We start from the raw sequence: 25353 nt of genomic DNA on the forward strand, positions 1-25353 counted from the left end.
AGTAGTAAGTAGTAGTTAATTGAAACTACTTATCTATAACAATACAGCAGAATATCATCGTTTATTATTCATCCTAATAATATAAATTTTGGCTAAAGCTGTCAGATAAATGTGTTTAAGGAAACAGTTCAACACATCCCGTCTGAAATGAAGTGTAGTAAAATAATAAAGTCGCATAAAAACAGTCCGTATGATTCTTGGGTAAGTATAGCCTATTTTGCAATTTTGAAGCTTAATCCAAAAGGCAACTGGACTTCGTTGAATTTCCTGAAGACAAAAGGCTTCTTCAGGTCTACTTTGTGAAATAGATTTTTTGCGACCTACGTATTTCTTTATTTAGAGTTATGCTAGAATGATATATTCCACTCTATTCGGACTCTAATGTCCAGGTTTACTTGCGCCTGTAAGGCAGAGCTGAGGGTTTAAAATCACAAGACACTTCCTGTTTTTAGCTGCTCGTGGTTAAATTGGTATGTCGCGACTGCGGCTGCGTTCCCCATGTAGGCGTGGACCCCACTATTAAAACATCTGTCTGCTTTCTACATGTAAATTTAACTTTACCACATTTTGTCCGGTTCTCTTTGTTTCCAAGCAACACTGCCGTGAAGGTAACTACTTTTCACTTCCGTGTTTTAAAAAAGGACAGCGGATCACTGTTATTATAGGCTACTGTTTGGTAAGACAAGCAGGGTAGACAGCTTTCAAAGTAGAGAAGTAATGTTTAATACACTGTAATTTATTTGCAGACATGAATAACATGTTGCCTGCAGACTCCTAATTGTATTATATTTGATGTTTTCTCACAGTGATTTACACAATGGACAAAGACACGGTGTTGACTCATATCCTGAAGCCAAAGGGCATGTCAACACTCTTAGGTGGAGAGCTGCCTGTAAGTGTCATAAACAACAATAAGTACATATCTCCAGTCACTTCTGAAGCTGAGGCGACAGACAGAAATGTAGAAGACAGTGTCTCCCTCGATAATGCCATCCTGACTGCTCTGTCTGGTGAAGTCAAAACGGTCTTACTGGTCGGTCCTGAAGGATCAGGTAAAACCACCACTATGCAGAAGCTAGTAATAGACTGGGCAAAAGGACGACACCTTCAAAACTTTTCTCATGTTTTCCACTTCTGCTTCAGAGAGTTAAATTATATCAATAAGATCCTCTCCTTGGAGAAGTTATTGCTGCATCATCACGGTCTAATTCGGCCTGAGTCATTGCCCTCCCTCCTGCAGAAACCTGAGGATGTGTTGTTTGTTTTTGATGACCTGGATCACTGCAAAGAAAGCCTGGACCCCTCAGTCCAAACTCTCTGCTCTGATCCCTGCCAGGAGGTCTCACTGTCCTGCTTAGTGGCCAGCTTGCTTCATGGATCACTGCTTAAAGGAGCAGCCTCTGTGGTGGCAACCAGGCCGACAGGATGCTTGAAGTTTCTGGGTGGCGTTCAGATGGAAGTATTGGGGTTTCAAAAGCTTCAAAGAGAGGCCTTCTTTAAAGCGTTCTTTACAAACCCAGGTGCTGCCAACAAAGCAATACAGCACATGGAGAGGACTCTAGGCTTCTATGAAATCTCCACCTCCCCAAGATTTTGTTGGACAGTTTGTAATATTTACAAATCCCTGATGGATGCTGCAGCAAAACTCCCTGAGACGTTATCTCAGCTGTATGCAGACATCCTGGTCCACCTGCTTCAGACGCGGTCCCTGAGCGAGGACTGCAACAGAGAGTTGGTGTTGGCCCTCGGTAAGATGGCCTCTCACTGCTCCCTTGGTCAGGATTCGAGCTGTAACAAAGATGAAATGGATGCCTTTGGTTTTCAACAGCTTCTTCCCTCAGCTGGTGTTTTCTTGCAAGTAGACGGCGAGCATTCAAATAGACCTGTCTTCTCGTTCCACTCCCAGCTGGTGCAGGAGTTCCTCTTGGCCGTGTCTTTCTTTTTGGATAACTCAATGCCTGAGAGTACGGAGAAGATGTTTGAAAAGCACAAAGGTCACTTTAACTTTCTAGATATCTTCTTGTCAGCGCTCTCTGAGCCAGTTCAGCGCAGGCCGCTGGAGACCCTGTTCGGCAAATTCAGCTCAGATCAGATCACGGACTTTAAGCGCTGGTTCAAAAGCAGCTCAGAGGCGACACTGAAGGGATGCTACAAAGACAAGCACCACCGCAGCTTCCATCTGCTCCATCAAGCTCAAAATGAGAGTTTGGTGAAAGAGATCATCACGCCCTCGGCACGACTTGGCATCAGCTATGGAGACCTGAGCCTCCAGGACTGTGTGGCTCTGAATTATGTTGTGACATGCCTCGGCGAGATGGAGTGCTTGAATTTGTACAGGACAAGAAATATGACGGAGGAGGAGGCAGAGAGGCTGGCTCAAGCTATGAGCTTGTCACGTAAGATAAAGTAAGTCATGATAAAAATTCAATTAAAGAAATGATTTGTTTCATGTAGAGCTGTTCTGCTATCGATACCGGTATCGTTACTGCCACCGATTCTTTCTGATACTTTAATTTTAAAGAATCGTCTACTTAAAAGCAGGATTCTACACAGCAAAAATATATATACTTTGGCTGCCCCCAACAACTACTGTTGTAGAGTTAAAAATAAGAACAGATTTTAGGTACATTATCATGTGTCAGCAGCAAGCAACAACAGTGCGATGCTAGAAAAGAGTGTAACAGTCAAAGCTAGTAGAATGTCAGCAAACATTGTTTTCCCTTCACAAGTTTCAAGGCCGTATCGATTCATATTTAAAGGATAAGATAATTGATTTTGATTAAAAAACACAAATTGAAGCAGTTTCATTTTAAATATCTTCGATGGACACAGGAAGTGCCGAGCTGCGGCTCACGTTAGCTTAGCTTGTTTTTAGGGTTAGGATTCTTTCAGTGTACCTACAAAGATAGCAATCATATCCCATCCCTGAGTGCACATCTGTTAAAGAATAGAAACAATATGAAATAATAAATGGTTTTTTTTACACTAGTATCAGACAGTTCGGCCTACAAGGTATCTAACAATGCATACGTCTAGGTTTTGGAAATGGTATCAGGAAGTAAAATACGGTTCAGTGTGGAGATAATATGTAAGATCACTCTGTTGTTTCCACCAGCATGTCAGACTGCTCCTTGAGTACCGGAGCTGTCCCTCATCTGGCTTCAGCTCTCAGCAGAGGACTCACAGAGGAGCTGGATCTCTCGTACAGCCGCCTCGGAGATGAAAAGTTTAAACTCCTCTGTGCCGGACTCAGAGACTGCAAGATTCACAATTTAAAGTAAGATTGTCTACAGGCTTTCTCATTACATGCCTTCGTGTTTACATTTATCACTCCATTCATATGATAAGTTATTGATATTTTGTGCTTTTGATTTTCAAGTCTTGTAGTATGCAGTCTGACCGAGGCGAGTGTTGAAGATCTGGTGTCCGTCTTGACCTCGGGCTCCTGTCAGCTGCGTGTGATAGACCTCAGGTGTAATGAGATCGGTGATCAGGGCTTAGTGAAACTGTGCAAAGCCCTGCACAGTCCTCACTGCAAACTAGAGGAGCTCCTGTATGTATTTAGGAGTAGAAAGTATTGCTTTTTTTTTGTCATAGCTGTCTATTTATGTTGACTTACAGATTTTAAAATGACCTTAATTTGGTTGTTTTAAGGATTCAGGGCTGCAATTTAACTGCAGCATCCATGGAGGCGCTTTCAGCAGCTCTGTGTTCAGGCCATTCAGAGTTGAGGAAGGTGAACCTGACACATAACGAGATTGGAGACAGCGGAGTTGAGGCCTTGTGCAAATCCCTGAAACATCCACATTGTAAACTGCAAAGCCTCATGTAAGCTTGACCCACGCTATTTCTATTATGTGCTATAGGAATGTAAAAGTGGGTCATTTTACACAACAAAAAATCCTGAATGTCGGCGATAAATCAAATCTTCACATCCGTGTTTTTCTGCCGTTTCTGACCTTTTGTTCATCTCTCTTTGTAGATTCTTTGACAGCCAGCTGACGGGCGCGTGCTGCCCTCATTTGATGGAGGCCTTGATGTCAGAGCACTGCTCTCTCTCAGAGCTGGAACTGTCAGTGAACGATTTGGGCCAGGAGGGGGCGCTGCTCCTCTGCCAAGCCCTCAGCCGACCTGGATGTCCAATAGAAAAACTTGGGTAGAGTCACATGTGTCAACAGCCTGATAAAGTGCCACCTTGTTGCTGTTCAGTTTTCTTAATCAGTGCATTTACTGCTCCACCCTGCAGCCTGAAACGATGCGAGTTAACCCAGGCTGTCTTCAAAGAACTGAGCTCAGTGCTGAGAAGTGGGACTTCTAAACTCAAGTCTCTGATCGTGGGTATAAATAAAGTAGGAGACCAAGGGGTTAAACTTCTTTGGGATGCTGTTGCACATCCGAGCTGTGTGTTGGAGGAACTGGAGTGAGTTGACTAAATAAACAAATTCTTATTACACCATATTTTTTATTCAAACCTGACTGCCTCTCTTAAAAAAACAGTGTCGAGATGACAGGTCTGACGGATGCCTGTGTGGAGGACTTGTGTGCAGCCGTGAGAGCCAGTAAGACTCTGAAGAGCCTGGAACTGAGAAACAACTTGCTGACCGACGCAGCCGTCCCAGCCCTCGTCCGAGTCATGCAGGACAGCCCCGACATGCTGGAGATGAAGTAAGCCTGGTTCACTCCAGCTAATTACAACCTACAGTGTTACCCAGTGTTCCTTGCAAAGAAAACTGACTAACTTCTGCTTCTGTCTCTTTCAGCCTGAAGTACAACGACTTCAGTGAAGACGTTTTCAATATGCTGGAAGAGTGTGATAGAATACGATACTGAAAAGACCCGAGTAGTATCACAAACAGTACATCAAAAATCAGAAGTGGATTAATCAGTTGTTTGACCAACAGAAAAGCAGCAAACATAAAGATAACTATTTTAACTATCAATAAATTAATCAGGTTATTCTTAAAGCCAAAATGGCTCTGCTTCCAGCTTTGTAAGTGTTAAAATGTGTTACTATTCTGTTGCTTCTTGCCGTTTTCTCACATCTTAATGAAGAAGATAATCTGCAGATTAATCAACAGTGATTCATTGCAGCCGCACTCTGACATCTATCTGATGGACAATAATTATAGAAGCATTTCCAATTTTCTCCAAATAGATGAGGCTAAAAATGGAACAATTATTTTTGTGCCAAAGAAGAAGAATTGAATGTTAGTGCTCATCCTGTTTAAGACTTGAAACTATGTCAGAAATGTTGTTTTCCCCCTCTGGGATGTGGTGCAGCTGTCTTTAAAGAGTACTTACAGTACTTTGCATGCAGTATAGATACATTTGAGACATACTGCTTCATTATAACATCGCACGTTAAACTCTTGACCCTCTTCCTCATACACCTGTCGCAGTTCATAGCACAAAGTAGCATTATTCCTGAAATAATAGTTGCTTTAGAGATGCAAAACAGTGTCTAGCTTGCAGAGGCACTCTTAAGTCTAGATTGTAACAGCATTATCACTGCAGTAAAATAACACGTGCATATCTCTGTCAATTCCTTTTGTTGTTATATGTCATTATAATTCTTTCTGTACTTAAACCACTTAAGCACCAGCGTCCGTTTCCTCTGTGCTCTCTCCAGGGGCTCAGTGGATGTTTTCATATCTTCCGCTGTGCAGAGGATTGTGGGTCAGAATAGCCAAAAAAAGCATACTGGCTTGCACACTGCAAAATGTCACCAGATGAAGTAGGACATCCTGGTATTTTTGGCATACTGCGTTTGCCATACATGTGATGGGACATAGTAAATCTTTTGACATAATAAGAAGTATGAATATTGAACACAGCTGTAAAGTTTAAAAGCCACATCAGCAGGATTAAATAAATCAGCCTACTACGAACTCAAAAATATAGCAAGAGTTAAATAACTAATTTCTCCATGAAAAGATTTGATCGTTGCAATAATGTTTTTAAAGGTATCACCCAAACTTCACAAACACTTTCGCTTTGCACTGGCTTCCAAAGAATTGTTTGTAAAGCACTGTTAGGAATTTACAAACCACTGAACTGTGAGCCTGTCAAAGTAAATGTCTGATACGCTGCTCTGTTATAAGCCATCCATAGCTCTTAATCATCTGGGACAGGTTTGCACGCTTTGTTGGGACGGAGTCGGAACCAAAACATGCAAAAACAACTTTCTGTTTCTATGCAACATAGACCGAGAAATAACCTCCAGATCGCTTGAGGTCAGACCGTCTCCGAGCTCTTTAAATAGAGGCTTTTATTTTGAAGTTAAAGAGGGTACATTTTTTATACTTTTGCACTACTTTAATCTGTTAAATCATTTTGTTTATCCTTTTTTAATTGTCTTATTTGTTTTGTGTATTTCTGCTTTTTTGTAGTTTATGTAAAACACTTTAATTTTCAATATAAAATGTGTAATTTAAATAAACTTGCCTTGCGTTTTTATTCTAGTCACTTTTTAAAACCCATGATAAAATGAGAGGTAGCACTCAATCGTCTGCATTTGACACAATAATTTTTATTAAGAAATCTTTGGCATTCAAGACATAATCGTAGTATACTCAGAAAAGGCAGATGCAGTGATTTGTTTTATAGCTGTAGAATATATTACCAGTCTCACTAATAAAATCTATTTACACGTACAAAATGACTTGACAGTAGCAGTGTAGACGTGCACTGTTAAGCCTTTACAGCAATTTATAACTTTGACAACACACTCGCACACACATACAGCAAGGAGCAGACAGATCACACACACACTTCTCTGTCTCCTCCTGTAAGAAAAAAGCAGGTGTAAACCTCACACAGTGTAAACTTGACTTAAGACAGCGCTAAGTCTGTATTCAACACATGTAGTGTGTGTGTGTATTTGAGTTAACTCTCCGTTTGGGCGACTCAGAAAATGAAGTGAATTCTGATGTGAAAAAAAGTCTTTTCATGAGGTCAAAGTGACATGGTGGGTCACGAAGGCACACGGGAGATGAATGAAAGGCACACTGGGAAAAACAATCTGCTCATGCTCAGTGGTCATGAGTGTCTCCGTTAAGGTTACCAGTGTGGTTGTTGTCCTTTGGTGTCAGGGTCTGACTGGGAGTTTTACTCCTCGAGTCCTCGTCTGAGCTGCTCTCGATGTCGCTGCGGTCATCTTTGGAAACCTGTTGAATGAATCAGCAAGAGTTTTAATATCAGCTGGATTAATGAATAAAACAAAAACAAGAGTAAGAGTGTGAGCAGTGCTATAAGGAATGCTAACATGCTCACAGTGACGATGCTAACATCTTTGACCATGTTAATCATCAATGCCTGAACAAATTTAACTGTGCTGGTATTTTTGAAAGAAGAGCCAGAGGTCACCAAATTAAGTAGGATCCATCATCTGGCAACAGTGAATATTTGCGTACATTATTAAGAGCATAAAGAGATGTAATGTCAAAGGATTCAATAGTTGTTTAGACATTTAAAGTAATCATCTTGAATATTTTCATTTTAATAAATGTCACTATCCGTCGCCGAATGAGGTAACACAATGATGATTCAGCCAATGGCCCACTGATGAAAGCTTTTGCATTTGCAGTATTACAGACTGTGCGTAGCGACTTTTGCGAAAAATAATCACAAGTAGCGCCCAGTTAGTGACGAGTTTTCAATCAGCCAGCAGTGGTTGGTCTGCCAGAGAGGGTAGGCGGAGCTAAGCGGCTGCTTTTCCGGTCTCTGCAAGTGTTGCGAGTAAACAGTAATCTACTATGGCTGAACAAACAAAGAAAAGATGGATGACTACAGATACAACTTCAAAAAGAAGTGAAAATCCAAAGAAAAAGAAACACATTTGACGCTCAGATGAAGCAAACAGTCAAAAAAGGAAAGTGTGGAAAATTTAAGGGTTACAACCGTAACAAAGCGTAGACGTTATCTGGGACACATGTGCCCACTATTGCCTTTTATCTATAAGTTGGCGCAAAATAGAACGAAACTGAGAACTTCGAGATTATCACTTTAACTCTAGACCAAAGGACAAACAAAGGACTGGCATTGCCATCCATGAAACTGCACCGCTAATAGCGCTAAAAACTGTGACATAAACACAACAGACGGTCAGACTCACCTTTCCCTTGAATATGGCTTTGATAGCAATACGAGCGACGAGGTAGAACCAGAATATGTGAAGAACCTGCAGCACACACAGCAGGCCGTTGAGCAGCCACCAGGCCTGGTACGGCCCGATGATCTCCCAACTCTCAATCAGAACGCTGTGAACAATCCTGCAAGAAATACACACACACAATCAGTTTACTGGACTTATGATTATTCTTACACTTTGTTAATTAAGAAACGTATTGGCAACTTTGGCAAAAGCATGTAATAGAAAATAAGCTCTTATCTGTCTCACCAGAAAGGGTAGATGACAAGCCGGGTGATGAAAAAGCTTATGCTGAACACCACAAACAGGCCATCACATAGCCTCTGGTACTTGGCATAGTTGGCCAGCTTGGCAGCCTTTAGGAAAAAGATAAGGAATTCATGATTCACACAAGTATCTCTGTTGTAATTTCCAGTGATGACACCTTTCTGAATTGACTAAGTGATAGAAATGCATGATAACAAAATGAGCTCACACCTGCTATTATGACCTACACTGGTACTACTACACTTCAGTGTCTTCTTGCCAGTGAAATGCTAAATAGAGATGCAAGTTTCTCTCTGTCAGACAGGTAGTACAAGTACCTCCCAACTACTCTACTACATGTCAATGAGATGCTAATGAGAGACATGTGCTCTGTCGGACAGGTAATACAAGTAGCTAACAGCACACCACTATTATATCCCAGCTGTGTTTGTCTACCTTTTGTACCTCTACTTGTGGCTTTGCCGAGTTTACGTCTTGGAAAAAGAGCAATAAGAATAAAATAACCTTCATCTTCATCGAGCTCTTTACCTCAAGGAAGATATCAGATGCATCGTGCACACACATGACTAAAGTGCCAGCTCTTAGCATGTTGTTGGCATAGGAGAAGGTGATGAGCATGATGGTGGCCAGGTGGTGGACAAGCATGATGAAGAAATCCTGTCATCGGTGAAATGAAGAGAGATGACAGAAAGAGAGAGAGAGAGAGAGAGGCGTAAGGGAATGAAATTACAAGTATGTAAAAACACCTGCAGCTAATGGAACAATGACATGTAGTATGAACAATCCACATTCATCAAGACTGTCAGCCACAAACTGACAGGCTTTGAATAAATACTGAGGCTGACAGGTTGATGCGATGCTATAAATGAGAAGCATTGCAAATATATGTGGCGCAGCAGTTAACCGTCTAACCTGTTTTGCTTTACGCATAGGAATAATAAGCTAATTCTCACACACTGGTGACATTTAATGGTGTGAAAATTGAGCTCCTAAACACACTGCAAAAACATACACTGTATATGATATTAAGTAAATATGAAAAGTTGGCAGAACACGGTCATCAAGTGTTCATTAGGGCCATTGAGAGGCTGCACAATAGTTTGACTGTTGTTGACTCACCTTGCGCTTAACGTCTGTGAACTGGGAAAACATCAAAGACCAATAGAAAGCCAACTCGGCGACATAGTAGTTGTACTGTCCAGGGCTCAGAGGCTGGAGGAGGGAGTCAAGCAAAAACACCTTGAACAAACACATAACCCTGATGGCCTACTAACATTACAGCGCTGAACATAATAGTCCTAATATAAGCAGCTTAATATTGTGAGGAAATATTAACCTGGAATGGATAGTTGTGCCAACACTGTCGGGTATCCCACATCCATGGCGACTAACAGAAACAGATAAAATGTGCATATGATTAAGATTGTAGCGTGCCACAGTAAAAAGAGGGACCAAAGATATGCACTTAAATGCAACAACAGCAGTATCGTACAAATGCGTATAGACGCTAATTCAACTCACCGCCCACAAATGCTTAATGGCATAGATGAAGATCCCGAGGTAAAATGTAAATCTCCACCTGAGGGGAGAAACAACAGAAGAATAAGAAACCCAGAATAACTTGTCTCTTCTTGAAAAACAAGATTCTAAGTCTACAGACATGCTTACGCCTCAGCTAGGCTGTACTAGCTCTGAGCTGTATACTAACATTGGTATGCTAATGTTGCAACCTGGGAGTTTTTAGTGAACGGATACTATTATTTCATCGTTTCATCTTTATATATTAGGTTGAGCCTGTTGTTTTTTAATCTGTGGCTTATACAGAACAAAATAGTATTTTTTAAGCAACACATTATGTCATCAGTGTTTGTGCAGCTGTGACTCAGTTATTGTTGATGTAGAGTCTGTGTTGTGGTAAGTGTAAAAGGCTGCTAGCTAAAAATAATTAGCCCAAAAATACAACAACAAATAGTTTATAGGGAAATGACGTTCACACAGTACTGGAGAATGAAGTACAGATGACAGAGTGCCGTCTGTGGGCGCAACACTAGCATGCTCAAAACAGCATTGTAAACACCTTATATCATTAGCTTGATTTAGGGTGTTAGCATGCTAACATTTGCTAAAAGGCTGGACGACGGCACTAAAAGAAAGTTTAAGGGAACACCGCAGTTAGTTCATTAATTTCCGGCAGTGGAAATAATTGTGTCAGCTACTTTCATGGCAATCCCTTCAATCATGTGTCATCATCATCGAGACATTTCAGTCAAAACCGTAAAAGTCAACCTCATAGTGGCTCTTGAGGAATAAGTAAGGAGATCACTAAAGTCACTGTGGTTCATCCTCTGAGGATTATGAACGTCAGTTCAAGTTGTTGAGACAGTTCAGTCAACCAACACACAAACATCAATGCAAATTTACATGTACAGCAGTGCAGATATGTCTCCGCTCATTAACTCGGTGCATCCACACAGCAGTTTAGTAGGAACCTTAGTAGGAACCTACATGCTCTCACAGAACTTTTTCTGCGTACTGGGCCTGTCTTGGTTCCGACGCACGCGAAACCATCTCTGTATTTTCCGTACGTCCCAGTCCAGCTGCTTGGAGAGTCCCTCCAGTTGCCTCGTGTCCGGACACTAGAGACAGGACAAAAAGAAATCACTTGTCTTTCATAGTCTCTACTTGTAAAACCACAATACCAGGAGGTATGACACACTTCATCAAATATTTACTGGACATGTAATTATGCCTGTGGTGGTGTATTCCAGTGCAGTAACATCTGTAATCCAGCATGCAAAGGAACATTTAATGGACTACAGCACAAACATGGGCCTTACGTACCGCTTTGGACTGATACACCCTCTCCAGGACATCGTTGGACTGAGCTCGCCGAGGCACTCCCGCCTGAATCTGAAGTATGTGGGCACAGGGCTTGGCCACTAGCCTGTATACACACAGACGGAGGCAGAAAAAAGAGAGAGAGAGAGAGAGAGAGAGAGGGAGAGGGCAGAGAGGGGACACAGAGATGGTATGGTATTAAGAGACACATTCAATAAAGGAGGGAGTCAGAGGGAGAAGTGTAGCACTTTGGACAGGCTGTAGCAGCAGATGAACTATTAGCTAAAATTGGCCTCACTGACATGAACTGTTGAGCATCAGCAGTTTTTCCACAAAGTAATGTTTGACATGCATGTGTGTGTCTTGGAGGGAAGGATAGAGAGTACAATAGAGCCTATAGGGGAGACCCAGAAGGAATCCTGGGGAATGTAGCACCTAGTCTAAACACAGCGTGATGACCTGTCATGTGAGAGGGTGGGAGACAGAGAAAGTCGGGAGGGACCACTCTAAACAAAAAACTGATGTGTGTCACAAGATCATCTGGTTGAGTTGACCAGTGTTCGAGCTCCATTGATTAAATCTACATCTAAGAACATAGCCCAACTTATCTGAATAGTTTCCACAGCATTAGAAAAATACTGAATGAATAGAAGTACAGACTGGACTTTGGCCTGCCCTCTCACTGGTGATTTTACTCTGAAAGGAAACACTGCTAAGAAAGTAAGGGCCTCTTTTTGCCTCTGTATTCAAGCTGAACTTTGCTGTAAAAAATCTGACTTTCTGTGTATGATATATGCTGCACAAGACGGTTTTAAAAGCCCCTAAAACATGCACAAAATGCTAAGTTTCCAGTAACCACATGAGGAATTACACTGTGTGATAATAACATGCCACTTATGCCATTCAACTGCAGCACTGATTATATGACAGCAAACTATCATTGCTCAGCAAGGTAAACTGGTGTCTCAAGCCAGAGGAGATATTTTCATGTCATGTCAAAGGAATGCTTTCACACTCACACAGTTAATTAAGAGCATGAAGCAAAAACAACAACATTGACAGTGCAAGCTCTTCAATAAAAACAGAAAATGAGACCATAGTCGTGTCATATGAAGAGGCTGAAGCTGTGGCAGTCACATATATGAATCAAAAGTGTTTAAATAGGATTACATGATTGCATTACAGCTATCTGTGAAAGCTCAGCACGTTTGTTAGAGCACATGATGGGACTACAGAAAGTTAGCTCTCCCTGGTTTCCACATAGTTTGTGTTCACCAAGAATGACTCATATGTTAGGATCGTATTGTTCTCTTTTATGCAGCCCTTTTTCTTATTTTTTTTTTACCCTTTCATACCACAAGCTCCCAACTTAGCACTTACAAAAAGCAGCGCAAGTTAAGAACAAACAAGGGTCTATTTTACCTTTCAAATAGCAGCCTTAGTAGAAAAACTCCGACGGCCAGAGGCAAGGCGATGAATATGTGTCTGAGTCGGGGATACTCCACACCAGGTGGTGGACGCTCCAGGTCCGCCCATGAAACATTTTCGGGAAGCCAAAATCTCTCACTCCAAAGCCAGGCTGAGATAAAGGAAGTCATCGGGGAGCAAAATAATAAAACTCGGGATCAGCCGTAACGCAGCGAAGAAGGTAAACCGGGAAACTTACTTTTCGCACATCTGGTTTAGTTTACTCACTGAAACCCGTCTGCAGTGATGTTTCCACCTCCTCCCTAGCTACTCTAGCTAACTGAGTATCACTTCTGGTTAACTGCTTTGAGTAAACTGCACGGACCGCTAGGTTGACACGTAAGGCTGCATGGCTACGCCCACCAGCACACTGTTGATTAGGCAACTTTCAATGAAGTTTTCCATTCGAAGGATGATCATGCTGTCTGCTACTCCAGAGCCTTTGATGCCGCCTCTCCGGTGCTACATTGTGCCATGAAAGTAGGGCTTAAATGGGGAGTTTGCAGCTCCTGTGAGGAGTTTTTACTGGTTATGAAACAGACTAAAATGTATTCTGATTACTATGTATGGTCTACAAAAGCAAACCAGACCATCAGCGACAATATGGAGTATTTCTATATAGTTATTTTTAATGCCTGAAACTGCTGGCGGGGGTAGGTGTCAGACAAAGTGATTAACCGCATGCTGCCTTTGTTTACATATGACATTTCATGTTGAAGAAAGCAGGATCAGATTTTTTGTTAAAAACAACCACTTACAGGCATTTAGCTACAAGGCAAAACCAGCAGGGAGATGAGAGGTACGGCTTTGTCCACAGGGGGCGCCAAATTCAACACAAGTTCCACGCAGGAGCTTTAATGTAGCGGAAGTGAGCTAAGTTTAACGTGAAACATAATTTGAATACATATTGCTAAGTTAGCTAATTATCACTCAACTTACCATATATATATATATTTTTTGTGGTAAGTTACAGCCGCCCACGTGCTTGTTGTGAATATTTAGCCACATTTAATATGTAACTTACTATTAAGTAAAGCAATAACTTATCCGACACAGTGCTGTGAGGAACTTTTGGTTTGTGTTGGTTTTGGCGCTCCCTGTGGACAAAGCCATACCTCTTATCTCTTTGCTGATTTTGCCCTGTACATGCTTAAAGGAGAAGTTTGATATTTTTAAACCTAGGCCCTGTTTGTACAAATTTGTGTGTTGAAATGACTCATAGGAACAAAAACCGGTCCAGTAGATAGCCTCCGCCATAGCCGCGATACAGCCACAATGGCTGCAACATAATCCAGGGCAACTGCGCCCAATCAAAGTACGTCCAATAAAAGTACTTGTTTTTGCCACTAACAGGCTCAGATTGTTATTCCAGGTTTCTGACAACATTACGGAAATGATCCACTTTTTAAGAGTAAAATCCTTTTTGTGTAACCAGAAACAGAAGTCTTGCTCAGGGAGAAGTCTCACTCTGAAATCACACCGGTGGTGAGATGTTACCAGAACAGGATGATGGAAGCGTGAGTTAGAGTTGGAGGCCAGGGGTGTCCAGGGATAATACCTCGGACACTACACAACGCTGCATAACCACGTCGGAGGATTTCCCCCCTTTGATCAACAGGGCTGTGATGTAGACATTCTTTCATTTGCCCAAAATCAACTAGAGGAGACGGCCAAGACCACAGGGACCACAGGGACTATCTATCGAGTAAGTAGACCTAACATATTTACATGCATCTAATTTGTAGGGATCATTTCTGTAATGTTGTCGGACACCTGGTGTAACAATCAGTGGCTAAAACAAGCACTTTCAGTGGACGTACTTTGATTGGGCGCAGTTGCCCCTGGATTATGTTGCAGCCAATGCGGCCGCATCGCGGCTACAGCGGAGGCTATCTACTGGACCATTTTTGTTCCTATGAGTAATTTTGACACACAAATTTGTACAAATAGGGCCCAAGTTTAAAAATACCTTTTCCTTTAAGTGCTGTTTTTTAATTAAAAATCTCATCCTGCTTTCTTTATAAGTCATATGTATCGCTCACTTTAAATGTTTGCCCTGGAAAGTGTAAACAAAGGCAGCATGCCTTTAATCACTTCGTCTGATACCAACCCCCCCACCAGCAGTTTCAGGCATTAAAAATAACTACATAGAAATAATCTATCTTGTCGCTGATGGTCTGGTTTGCTTTTGTAGGTCATAAAGAGTAATCAGAATTAATTTCAGTCTGTTTTAGGACCAGCGAAAAACTCCACACAGGAGCTTTAATAAGGCGGTTCAACTCAAATCTGTTATTGTGTGTTTGCCCTTCACTTGTCTGTGCAGAGAGCACTTATTGCGTGCTCTTAAAGAGTCTTAATCCCCTTAAGTGAAGATAGGCTATTTAGTGTTCTCGAGCGTGGAATCACACCCTCATGGGATGCCAGGATCCGGTTTGATTGCATAGATTGTAAATTTTATGGGAAATAGAGTAGATGGTGTGAAGGGTTGATTATTGACTGGAATGTGTCAATGATTTGCAGCTTTAATTCGTAAACCTTTAGTTCATTACCAGCCTGCCCTGCCAACCAAGGTTCAGGTCTCCGGCTGGAATCTGTCCACGCAGCAAAATTAAGAAACATTTCATCACAAATTACGTTCCCTACTTTACGCCTTGTGTTTTATTGGCAAAAGTAGACATTGCAGCGTCTTGCAATTTATTATCTTCTCAAAGGCATTGTTATTGTGTAACTGCAAGCGGAGTGCTGCAACCTTCTTAGTTTACAAACTACCCTTGCAAGTTGTAAGTGCTGACTTTATATGTACGGGCAGCAGACTTTTACAGCCTGCTAGTTGACCATCTCCTCTTAACACTGACTGGTTTGTGCTGTTTGAGTATGGTGGAGCGTTCTATTATCAAGCTCTTGTATAAACGTGCACTGATGTGGAAAAAAATAATTGACGCGAGAGCTGATCATACTTATACCATAGAGCCTGTGGCCGTAGCATTGTGATGATAATGCACGATATTACCCATCAAAGATATGTAATTGTGCAGCTTTAAATCTGAAGGGGAGCTGAGGAAAATCAGTTTGATTAACTAGATCAGTAAATAAGCTTTTTCACAAGGATGTAAGTAGGTTAAGCTTATAGTAACAATGAGCTGCGCACTGCCAACACTGAAGGAAAATAGAACAACAGTAAAAGCTGGAGTGACGAGCAAAACAATTACGGCTGTAAAAAGTATCATAAAACGTAGAGGGACTGATATCTGGTCATGTTTGTGGATGCTATTTATAGGAAGTGTAATAACTGTTAACCTCTTTCCTAAACCTGAATCACAACATGCACGTCCATGTGTGGACTATTTCTTACATTATTAAAGGAACTTCTGATGCAACACTGAGTTATAACAGCGTGTGACCAGAGCAGCACATTTCCTTTGTCCATTTGCCTATGTAGAAAAAGATATTTTAATGGCACCTAAATTTGATTTTACCTTTCCTTCACAGAAAGCACACTCCATAGGCTCATTGAGTATGTTACTGTTCAGTGCAGTAGAAACTAGTTTAACAGTACATGCTGTTTTTCCCTGTTAGAGTGAAAGTACAAATTCACCCTGCAGGATGACATGTCTCACCCTACGGGCTGTCGAACGAGGACTGAACGTGAAAATACAGATCGGCGTTCAGAACAAAACAGGAGGAGGGGGGTGGGTGCAGAACATACATGACACAAACGGCCACACTAACAGCCCCTTTTTCTTTGTTGTCATGTAGATTTTTCACATCAGTACCAACTGGTCAGAGAGCAGCTCAGCCCCCCTGAACAAAACCTCTCTGTGTCAGCATGCAGCTGCAGCTTCCGAGATGCCCTACTCGGATGCATGACCTAGTGTGGAGGGGCCAGGGACTTCAGCCACAAAAGAGGGGGGGGTCATGTGTTCGAGCACATTATTCTTACTTACCTCTATTATTGTATTTTTACCCCACTGGATGTATTTGTCAACTTATTTCAACCACTTCTTTTACCTTTTTTTACTTCAGTGCGACAGTTACAAACAGGTCGGGCAAACTGCGTCTGTCATCCTCTCGGCATCCCCCCCCGCCCCCCACTTGCTTGGACTGTTCCATTTCGCATGTGAAAAAATCTGATAGTTGGAGAAGAGTTCTTCATGTCAGGGACTGCTGTAGCCTGAGCACACAGAGAACTGTAGCTCCTGGATCACATAAGGTAACATTTACTCTTTTACTTATAATGCTTGTTTTTATTAGTGCCTTTTCTGTGACCTAATCCTCGGGGGATGTTTCTCCTCGGCTCAGCAGCTGCTCTGTGCAGAAGTATGCTTGTGTTTGGAGATGATCAGGCAGTTTTGTGTTTACCTTTTGAAAATATTCTATCTTTAGGGATAACTATAGAGAACAATGTCTTAATAATTACATTTGGTTATGTTTTTAAGATGTGCTTTTTAACTGTATTTCTTTTTGGCTCTTTTCACATTTTTTTTATTATACTTGTTTTCTTTTACAGATAAGCAAATGGATGAGAAAGAGCTGAGTGACCCCCTGAACAACCTATCGCTCATCAATGGTAACGCTGCTGTCTTATTTTTCATTAGTTATGAATGACTTTGCATTGTTTGGCTGTTAAAATAGCTCCTACCTGACACAGCGTATCTACCTAACTGACGACGCTGGGGAGGGAAAAAAAAGCATGAGTCACACTACAGGAGAGTGTGTGTGTAGCTATTAGGGGCAGCTGGTTTGGCTTCAGAGCTTACAGAGCTGTAGATGGCCTTGTTTTAGAGGCTGATGTCTCTTGTGTCAACAGCTTATTAGAAGATGGAGTCTCCTTGCACAGAGGGAACATCAGCTGACTGATGTGACATATAGGGTGGCTCTTGAAAATAGAAAGCAGAGGATTGTCTGGAGATTTTGTGTGAACTTAAAAATCAGTGAGGGGATAGTGATGTCAAAATGTGCAACCATAACAGTGACTGAGTCGATGTTGCGTGGTGAATGCATTTGTAATGCTAAACTGCACAGTGTATAGGAAGCACAAAGCGGACAGTGTCCTCACGACAGATGTGTCTCAGTCACTTTAAGACGACGGGGACATTTCTGGGTTTTAGTAACGGACCGCTCCTTCTGGAGCTGTAAATTGAGAGACTCACGGCGGTTAGATCAGCAGAGACGTGCTAAATACTGTCGACATTTAGTGCGAGCAGTGCTAACCCTGTGATTCACTTAGAGAGCGGCGTCACATTCACTGGGAAGGAAACCGACAGCGGGGAACGAGCATGATGGCTCTAGCCTTCAGCACTTGAGCTAAAAAAAGACTTTCTCCTACATTTTTTTTTCTCGTCACTTGAGGCAGTGTGATGCCCAATATCCCCCCGACTAGTCAGAGAGGTATTTTTACCCACGCTCTAATCCCATCATTACTTTGTCAGGTGTCACTCTGTGGCACTAAGACTTAGCATAAAAGCTTTGATATTTAATGTTACTAAAGATAACACGTTGGACGCACTTGTCTGAAATGCTCTTGTTATCTCGTGCTCTCAAGGGGACATTCATCTTCCACACAAACTGAGCACAAGCGTCCCCACATACAGGGAGCCCACACACATTCTGACGCTCACTCATACATATGCATGCATGTCGGATCACACAACCCTCATACACACATGCACGGCCGGAGCACTGAGCGCCCGGCCTTTGTCTGGCACGCAGCAGGGTGGTCATGTGCTTGAGTCAGAGGGTGCCACCAGCCTCCTGCATCCAGCAGCATACCCTTTAATTTTTAGCAACGGTTATCAATGCCACAAGCATGTGTGTCTCTGTGTGTGTGGGTGTGTGTGTGTGCAGTGTGTTTATGCAGCCGTGCGTGCCAGACACAATGAAATCACAGTTTTCACGACAAATGTGGCTTTTCATGGCCGCCTCGGCCCTCTCATGCGTCCATTTATGGTACATGTGCTTGACCTGTCCTGACTCTTGTTTTCCCCTCTGCCAAACGCTCGGCCTCCGATGAGGTCATCTCTTTTCCCAGTCGCGCTAGATTAGGGGATCAAGATATTCACTGTGCATTGCAGAGCCCAAAGTATTTGCAGTTTGTTTCCACCTCTAGGAAACACAACAGACCCTTGACAACCTTGGCTGGTATGTTCCCCTTTGTGTATTGTTTACAGAGACTAACTGTGAACTAGCAGTGGCATGTGCCCGGGGCTCGTATGTGGCTGGGTTAATCGTCCATTTGGAAGGAACGCACAGTTAGAAAATGCAGATAACGCAGTTGTGCCTATTTCTGGGTTGGTAATTAGATTATGTAACAGTCCCATTTAAATATCATGGGAAATCATCTAGTGCCTTAGCCCTGGTTAAATATTTGGGACTGAAGCAGAATGAATGGTGCTGAGCTTTCTATTTTAAAAGTATTGAACTGCCATCAATACAGCCTGATGTATTATTACTTTCTAATGTCTCTGTATAAACTCCAGTGACTCTGCAGAAAGATCAGAAGCTTTGCCCTTACAGCTCGATACGTTTCATGCTATGAGAAAGGATCTAATTTGTATGATGATTTCTAATCTGTGTTTCATGATCAGATGACCTGACCAGGTCAAACATGGGGTCGTCCGGTGAATCAGAAAAGGTTATCCAACACTTGAATGATGAACTCCGAGAAGCCCAGGAGCTAGCTAACACTGAGAAACACAAGTGCATGGAGCTACAAGGTAAAACATGTCAGTTTTGGATGTTTGGTTCACACCAATTTCCCTGCTGTGCATGCATGCGCAACTACCCATGCATGATTTTATTTTGTAGGTTTCCTGGAGGAAGAGAGAAAAGACAAGAAACAACAAGCTGATGAATCTGCAAAACAGATCAAACTTCTTCAAGGTGCATCTTTGTGTTTGTGGATTGGAGTTTCGAGGTTAATTACATCCTGATAAAATGTCAACATGCCTAATCTACACACCCACCTTGTCTTTAACAGGCCAGCTGCGGCAGCTCCAAGGCGAAACAGACGTCCTCAGACAGCAGATCGATGCCTCCTCTGGTACACGCGACGAGCTACAAAGCGCACGTGACGAGGTGAAGGCGCTGAAGCGTGCCCTGGAGGCAGCCACTGCTGAGAGAGACCGGGATGTTGCCGCTATCCAGACTAACCTGTCAACCGTGTCGAAAGACCTGGACAAATGGCGCCAGGCTGCAAACAAGTACGAGCACGAGATCGACAACCTGCAGCGCGACCTTCAGCAGCAGAGCAAACAGTGGCAGAAAACTGCAGAAATACAAGGTACCACACAATGCAGATACTTAATAACACCAGATATGATTATTGTAGCTGCTAAAAATGAAACATGCACACTCATAACTCAAACAGAAACCATAATCTGCATAGCTGAGACTTAGATTGCTGGGTTACTCAAATGGGTGTAGCTGTATGATCTTATAATTTGAAATATAGCTCCTTTGTTTCCTGCATTAAGAGATCTGTGTTTGTATTAAATGTATACTAGCTTGTCCACGCATGCAGAAAATGTAACCCGTATTGTAAGAAATTAGATTAGCTTCATAATTTGTAAGCCAATTAAGAAAAGAGCATCTGCTGGGTTACATAACACCTTATTCCTCCACAGCCGGCGAGCTGCAGTCCATGCAGGTGGAGTGTAACGGCCTCCAGAAGGAGTGCTCCGTCCTGAGATCTGAAAAACAAGACCTTGTGAATAAGCACCAGAAGGAGAAGAGCGGTCTGCAAAGCGAGTGTGCCTCCCTCAGGGCCGAGAAGGAGGAACTCCTCAAGGCTCACCAGAAAGAGAAGGTCAACCTGCAGAGTGACGGTGCAGCGCTGCGCTCCGAGAGAGACGCCGTGCTGCAGAAACAGAAGCAGCTGGAGAAGGATCTTGCCAGGTCAGTGCTCTGAGATCTCCGCTTCACCCCTGCCTTTGTGCTTCCTCTGTCTCTCATCCAACATCTTTTGCTACACAGCATACCACAAACCTCTCTTAGTATGATCCCTCACCTATTGAACTCAGTGTTGTTTTGTTTGTGGTAGTTCGCGTGCCCAGAATGCTGAGCTGAGCAGCAGCCTCAAAGCCCTGGAGAGATCCCAGCAGGAGTTGGAGAAGAGGCTGGCGGCCCTGCAGCTCCAGCACCAGCAGGACAGCACCGAGCTGCAGACCCAGCTGGATGAAGCGGACAGCCGCAGCAAGACTCTGCAGAGAGAGGTTTGTTTGAAACCAAAAAGAGGAATAGGAATCACTTTAGGGCTAAGAATATTTCACCCTTCAAACCTGTTACTGCTCAGTCACATTTTATTAATCCTGTGACTGATGTAACACATATAGCTACAGTGTAAGCAGTGCAGCTGTCTAGATTGGCCTTGAGTGTGTTGCTTTAGCCTTTAAAGGGCCAGTTCAGCGATCATGCTGTTATTGGGAGCTAATGCCATTGTGTTATTAAAAAAATGCACGCCCTGTTTGCACAACTTTCTCCACAGCTATGGCGCCAATTTCAAATATTATTGCTTCTATCGATTACAGAGAACACCAGCTTTGACTGACAGCGGAGGAATTGCTCCTTTAAGTCTATTTTCTTCCACTTATATACACAAGTCAATTTAAAAGTGATACAAACATTCATCTGATTTTTAATGTGGACGTATATCCGGTACACATATTTACTTTTGGTTAAAATAGTTGACTGCACACCGAGCAGAGGAGCTCGAGGACTTTTCATTTCTGTTCAGTTAAGAAAGTTAATAAAAAGAGGTTTACTCAAATGCCTTAAAGGAAGCTCTCCTTCTCTCGGATGCCTGATAAATGATTCTCTCTCTATCCATCTGGAATTTTGGCTGCTTTTTAACCGGACATGTAGATGTAGTCATTTATTTGCTTGTATGCATTACTGTATACTGCCAGGGACTTATTAGAGACTACAAAGCCCCGAAGAATAGCTTGTTTTGTCTTCGGTTAAAGGGAGGCTCCTCTCTTATGCCTTATAACAGTGGGTCCAAGTGTGTCACTGAGTATTTCTGCCCAGTTAAGACTGATTTTCTTTTTTGAGACATCTGATATGAACAGGCTCTGAACCCTTCACACACTGTGATTTTCATTGATGGAGTTACCCAGCTCAGGGCACAGTGGGAGCCACGAAGGCTGACTATCAAACACTGAACTGTCTTAAAGGAGAAATTCTACCCTGGAAAAAGCCACTGTCAGTCAAAGCTGGTGTTCTCTGTAATCGATAGGAGCAATGATATTTGAAATTGGCACCATAGCTGTGGAGAAGGTTGTACAAACAGTTTGTGGTTTCGCCCATTCTACATTCCTACAACACCCAGCGTGCATTGCGCCCCTCCCTCTGAAAGGAACGGCCCAGCGAGAGACACTGGAGTGAAATACGACCGTTTTCCAGTCAAGGACATCGATCGCTGCAGGCAACGGCTCAGAGCGGTACAGAATCTGAAATATGATGAGAATATACAGATGGATCGTCATTTACATTTCAAACCTGACAAGTTTGAACGAGACGACATCGGAGGCGGGCGTCCTAGATTGAGTGTAGTTTAGCAAGCTACGTGAATGCATCATGTGGCGGAGGTTTTCCAGGGCCCATTGGAGAAGCAGATTTTTTCCCCACCATAATGGCGTTAGCTCCCAATAATAGCATGATAGGACTGAGGTTGAAAATCGGCGAACTGGCCCTTTAACAGCTCTGATGAAGTTAAGTCTATAACCTGAAATGACTTCATTTAAAAGCGCCCTCCAGTCCAGACAGGCTACAGGTTGAGAGCTGCTGCAAACGGCAAACGACCGTCCGCTCCCAGTCAGGTTTAGCAGGCTGGATGGGGATCGGCCGCTGCTGTGACACTAAGACAGGAGGGGCACTGTTGTTGAATAGCAGAAAGCTGAGAGGAAGTCATCCTTAGCCGCAAGTCATTCATCCCAGAGTGGTGTTGCTTTATCGTGATGAATGAAAGTAGAAGCTAAGCGTTCTCACAGTGGCTTTTATAATGCGTGCAGCCACGCTTGTCTTGTAAAGCTGTAAAGAGGGCGACGCCTGTGAGAACCTTTTACCACTGTTAATCAATCAGTGATACTCACACCAACAACATGAGGGAGCCAACCTGTTCCCTTGTTAGCCTGAAAATGCATTAAAGGGAATTTGTCATGTGATTACTTTTTAAGTTAAAGTTTTCTGTGTGCAGTATGACGAGGCTAAGACGGAGCTGTCCGACCTGAAGGAAAAGTATGAGAAGTCAGAGCAGGAAAAACAGTCGCTCACGGATGAACTCGAGGGGTGCAAAGCCAGCATGAAGGAGATACAGGAGAAAGGGGCAAAGGTGAGTGCTGCTCGATCATACACTGTTATACTTTCTTTTTAACAGATTCATATATGACTGTTTGATGCATAATATATTAATGATAATACATTTAATAAGTGCATGAAGTGTTGGGATTACTATCTCCTTTTAAGCAGCAAAAAAACATCACCATAGCTTTTATTTGCATACGAAGCAAACGCTCTCAGTTTGCTTCAAGTTTTGCACATTTTATTGAACATCTGTTTATTTGCAAATTAGCTGCAGGCATAAGAGTTTAATCTTTTGTTAGATGCACAACATATTCTTTAATCTCAGCACACCTGCTCCTCTTAACTCATCCACTGTCTTATTTAACTGTTGCTTGTACACATTGTCAGCCGTGTGACTTTGAGACTTCTATAAACACCATTTACAGACACAGACTACTGACTGAGGGGTTTATTAATAAAGTTACACCCGACTAAAGTATGTCCCGTTGCAGTTGATTACTATAATATCCCTTCCCTTCTGTAGAGATCCTTTTTGCCGCCTGTTCAAGCCATAGTCATCGGCCTTATCCTGGCTTTGCTGTATTGGTGCTTCGGCGCATTGTGGTAGGAAGGTACACATTACTCCTGTCAAGTCGGCCTACATCTTTCATCCTCATAATTGTCTTTTAGATCATTGCATGACTTAATCAGGTTTTCCTCGTTCCCCAGAATGCCTTCCTCCGGGGAAACTTCCCAAAATTGACGTCTGAGAACTAAACCTTTCTAATCATACAGCTCCAACATCTGACATCTGTTTGTCTTGTCTGGGTGGCTAATGCTTAACAACTGTTTCTCTCTGTCGGCTTGGATGGGCTTAATCTTTACCTGAGAGCGCTAACTCGCATTCTCTGTGCTCTGCTTTGGCCTCTATGGCAAGCTGCGTCTGTCAAAGCTTTGGTGATCCTTGGATCGAATTCACGCGGCGATTGCTAATGTTTCCATCTCTGTGTCGCCATTTTTTTGTTTTCAGAAGCAGTGGATGATCTGGGGGCCTGTGGTCGCTGTGGCTTTAACAGCGGTGACTGCTGCTGCTGTGCTGTTCAGGACCTGAGGGCAACGTACACACAAGCAGACACACACACACACACACACACACACACACACACACACACAAGTGAACCCATATTTGTCATCAGATTTCTCGGCACTGAAACTGAAAAACTTGCCCTCCTATCATATCTGCACATTTAATAAGGAGGGCTCATCCTTAACACTGTTTAATTTTTAAGATGCTCTATTTTAGCTGACAGAGAGGTTAATAAAAGAATGTCCGTTTTGTGTGCAAATGAACCAGTTTGTCTGTACGTCTATTATTTGAAAGATATCTAGCCAGGTTGGTTTGATTTGTTTGCTATCGTGACTTACAGGATTATCTATTAATGAATGTAAAGATCCTCTACATGATTAATAAATTCTAAATATAGATGATGATATTTTAGATGAGTCACCTGGAGCTTGAACCTCCCTAAATGTAACACATCTCTGTAACTGTCAGAATAATAAATACTGTCACAATAATGCAGCCCCTGAAGATGTGTATGATGAACGCCCTCGATAACGTGGTGGGCACTAGTATGTTGTTATGTCTCATTATAACACATAACAATGTAAAACACTTGGATGGTGTTAAGCAGGAATTTATCTTTTAGTTTTTCTGCCTGATGTCATCAAGAGTCACGTTTGAAATATGTACTCTCATGTTTTTCCTCCAGAAGCTAGTTCAGGGTTGTAATGCTGCCTTCCAGACAACTTGAAAGTCAAGTTTTTACAACCTCCGACGACAAAAATTGCTCTGGAACGACAGTCAAAGTCGTGTTCCTACTTGTGAATCACAGAGAATCAGATTTCTGACGTCACACAACAGTGGCCGCACCCATGGAGAGGGAAATCGTTAACGGTGAACTATCAACTGAAAAGCAACATACTATATATTTGCCTACATTTCATTGAAATAACAACTACTACCATAACACATGTTCTTCACGAAAATGTTTGCCAAAGAAACATCAGTTTGTCACGGTCGGCCATGTTTTTTATTGACATTTGGCGTCGTGCACCTGGAATGCACCGGAAGTCAGAAATTTCTACTGGGAAGTTCTTGAGTTCCCAGTTGTCTGGAATGCAGCATAAGTCTCCTGCTCCTGTTTGCCTCTGCTCTCCCTTTAAGATACCAAGATACCACGATTGAAAAATATCTACTGTACAATTTTTCTTTAAATCTACTTTCTCACTTTCTGCACCAACTGCTCTACATCACAGTCCTTAATCAGCCACTCAGTTTACATCCTACTATC

The 25353-nt window shown here is 42.5% G+C and overlaps 3 protein-coding genes across 5 annotated transcripts; 2 read left to right on the forward strand and 1 right to left on the reverse strand.

Moving 5' to 3' along the window:
• Window positions 1-519: 519 nt before the first annotated feature.
• On the forward strand, window positions 520-6348 carry LOC138589277 (NACHT, LRR and PYD domains-containing protein 3). The gene is made up of 9 exons (XM_069659489.1): window positions 520-608; window positions 807-2406; window positions 3116-3277; window positions 3380-3553; window positions 3655-3828; window positions 3983-4156; window positions 4247-4420; window positions 4498-4665; window positions 4761-6348. Exons 2-9 carry the CDS (start codon window positions 818-820, stop codon window positions 4828-4830), a joined length of 2685 nt encoding a protein of 894 aa, XP_069515590.1. The 5' UTR covers window positions 520-608; window positions 807-817; the 3' UTR covers window positions 4831-6348.
• A 170-nt stretch (window positions 6349-6518) lies between these two features.
• LOC138589660 (ceramide synthase 5-like) lies at window positions 6519-13015 on the reverse strand. Its single transcript, XM_069660055.1, has 10 exons — window positions 12677-13015; window positions 11258-11360; window positions 10922-11052; window positions 9938-9995; window positions 9753-9803; window positions 9536-9628; window positions 8945-9073; window positions 8399-8505; window positions 8114-8270; window positions 6519-7166 (listed from the first exon to the last, which is right to left on the reverse strand). The coding sequence occupies exons 1-10, from the start codon at window positions 12850-12852 to the stop codon at window positions 7032-7034; spliced, it is 1140 nt and encodes a 379-aa protein (XP_069516156.1). The 5' UTR covers window positions 12853-13015; the 3' UTR covers window positions 6519-7031.
• Window positions 13016-16845: 3830 nt separating this feature from the next.
• Window positions 16846-24566, forward strand: slmapb (sarcolemma associated protein b). 3 transcript variants are annotated; one of them, XM_069660403.1, is made up of 10 exons: window positions 16846-16931; window positions 17229-17288; window positions 19306-19434; window positions 19526-19600; window positions 19698-20000; window positions 20344-20614; window positions 20760-20931; window positions 22914-23048; window positions 23544-23631; window positions 24030-24118. In XM_069660403.1, exons 2-9 carry the CDS (start codon window positions 17237-17239, stop codon window positions 23625-23627), a joined length of 1221 nt encoding a protein of 406 aa, XP_069516504.1. In that variant the 5' UTR covers window positions 16846-16931; window positions 17229-17236; the 3' UTR covers window positions 23628-23631; window positions 24030-24118. The 3 variants fall into 3 exon arrangements, with proteins under 3 accessions (XP_069516504.1, XP_069516505.1, XP_069516506.1); XM_069660404.1 differs by having other exon boundaries at window positions 23544-23623; XM_069660405.1 differs by lacking the exon at window positions 23544-23631 and having other exon boundaries at window positions 24030-24566.
• Window positions 24567-25353: the final 787 nt, after the last annotated feature.

Source organism: Semicossyphus pulcher, unplaced genomic scaffold (genome assembly GCF_022749685.1).
Source record: "Semicossyphus pulcher isolate SPU_LCO1_2020_fin unplaced genomic scaffold, fSemPul1.0.p SCAF_13, whole genome shotgun sequence".
NCBI classification, from domain to species: Eukaryota; Metazoa; Chordata; class Actinopteri; order Labriformes; family Labridae; genus Semicossyphus; species Semicossyphus pulcher.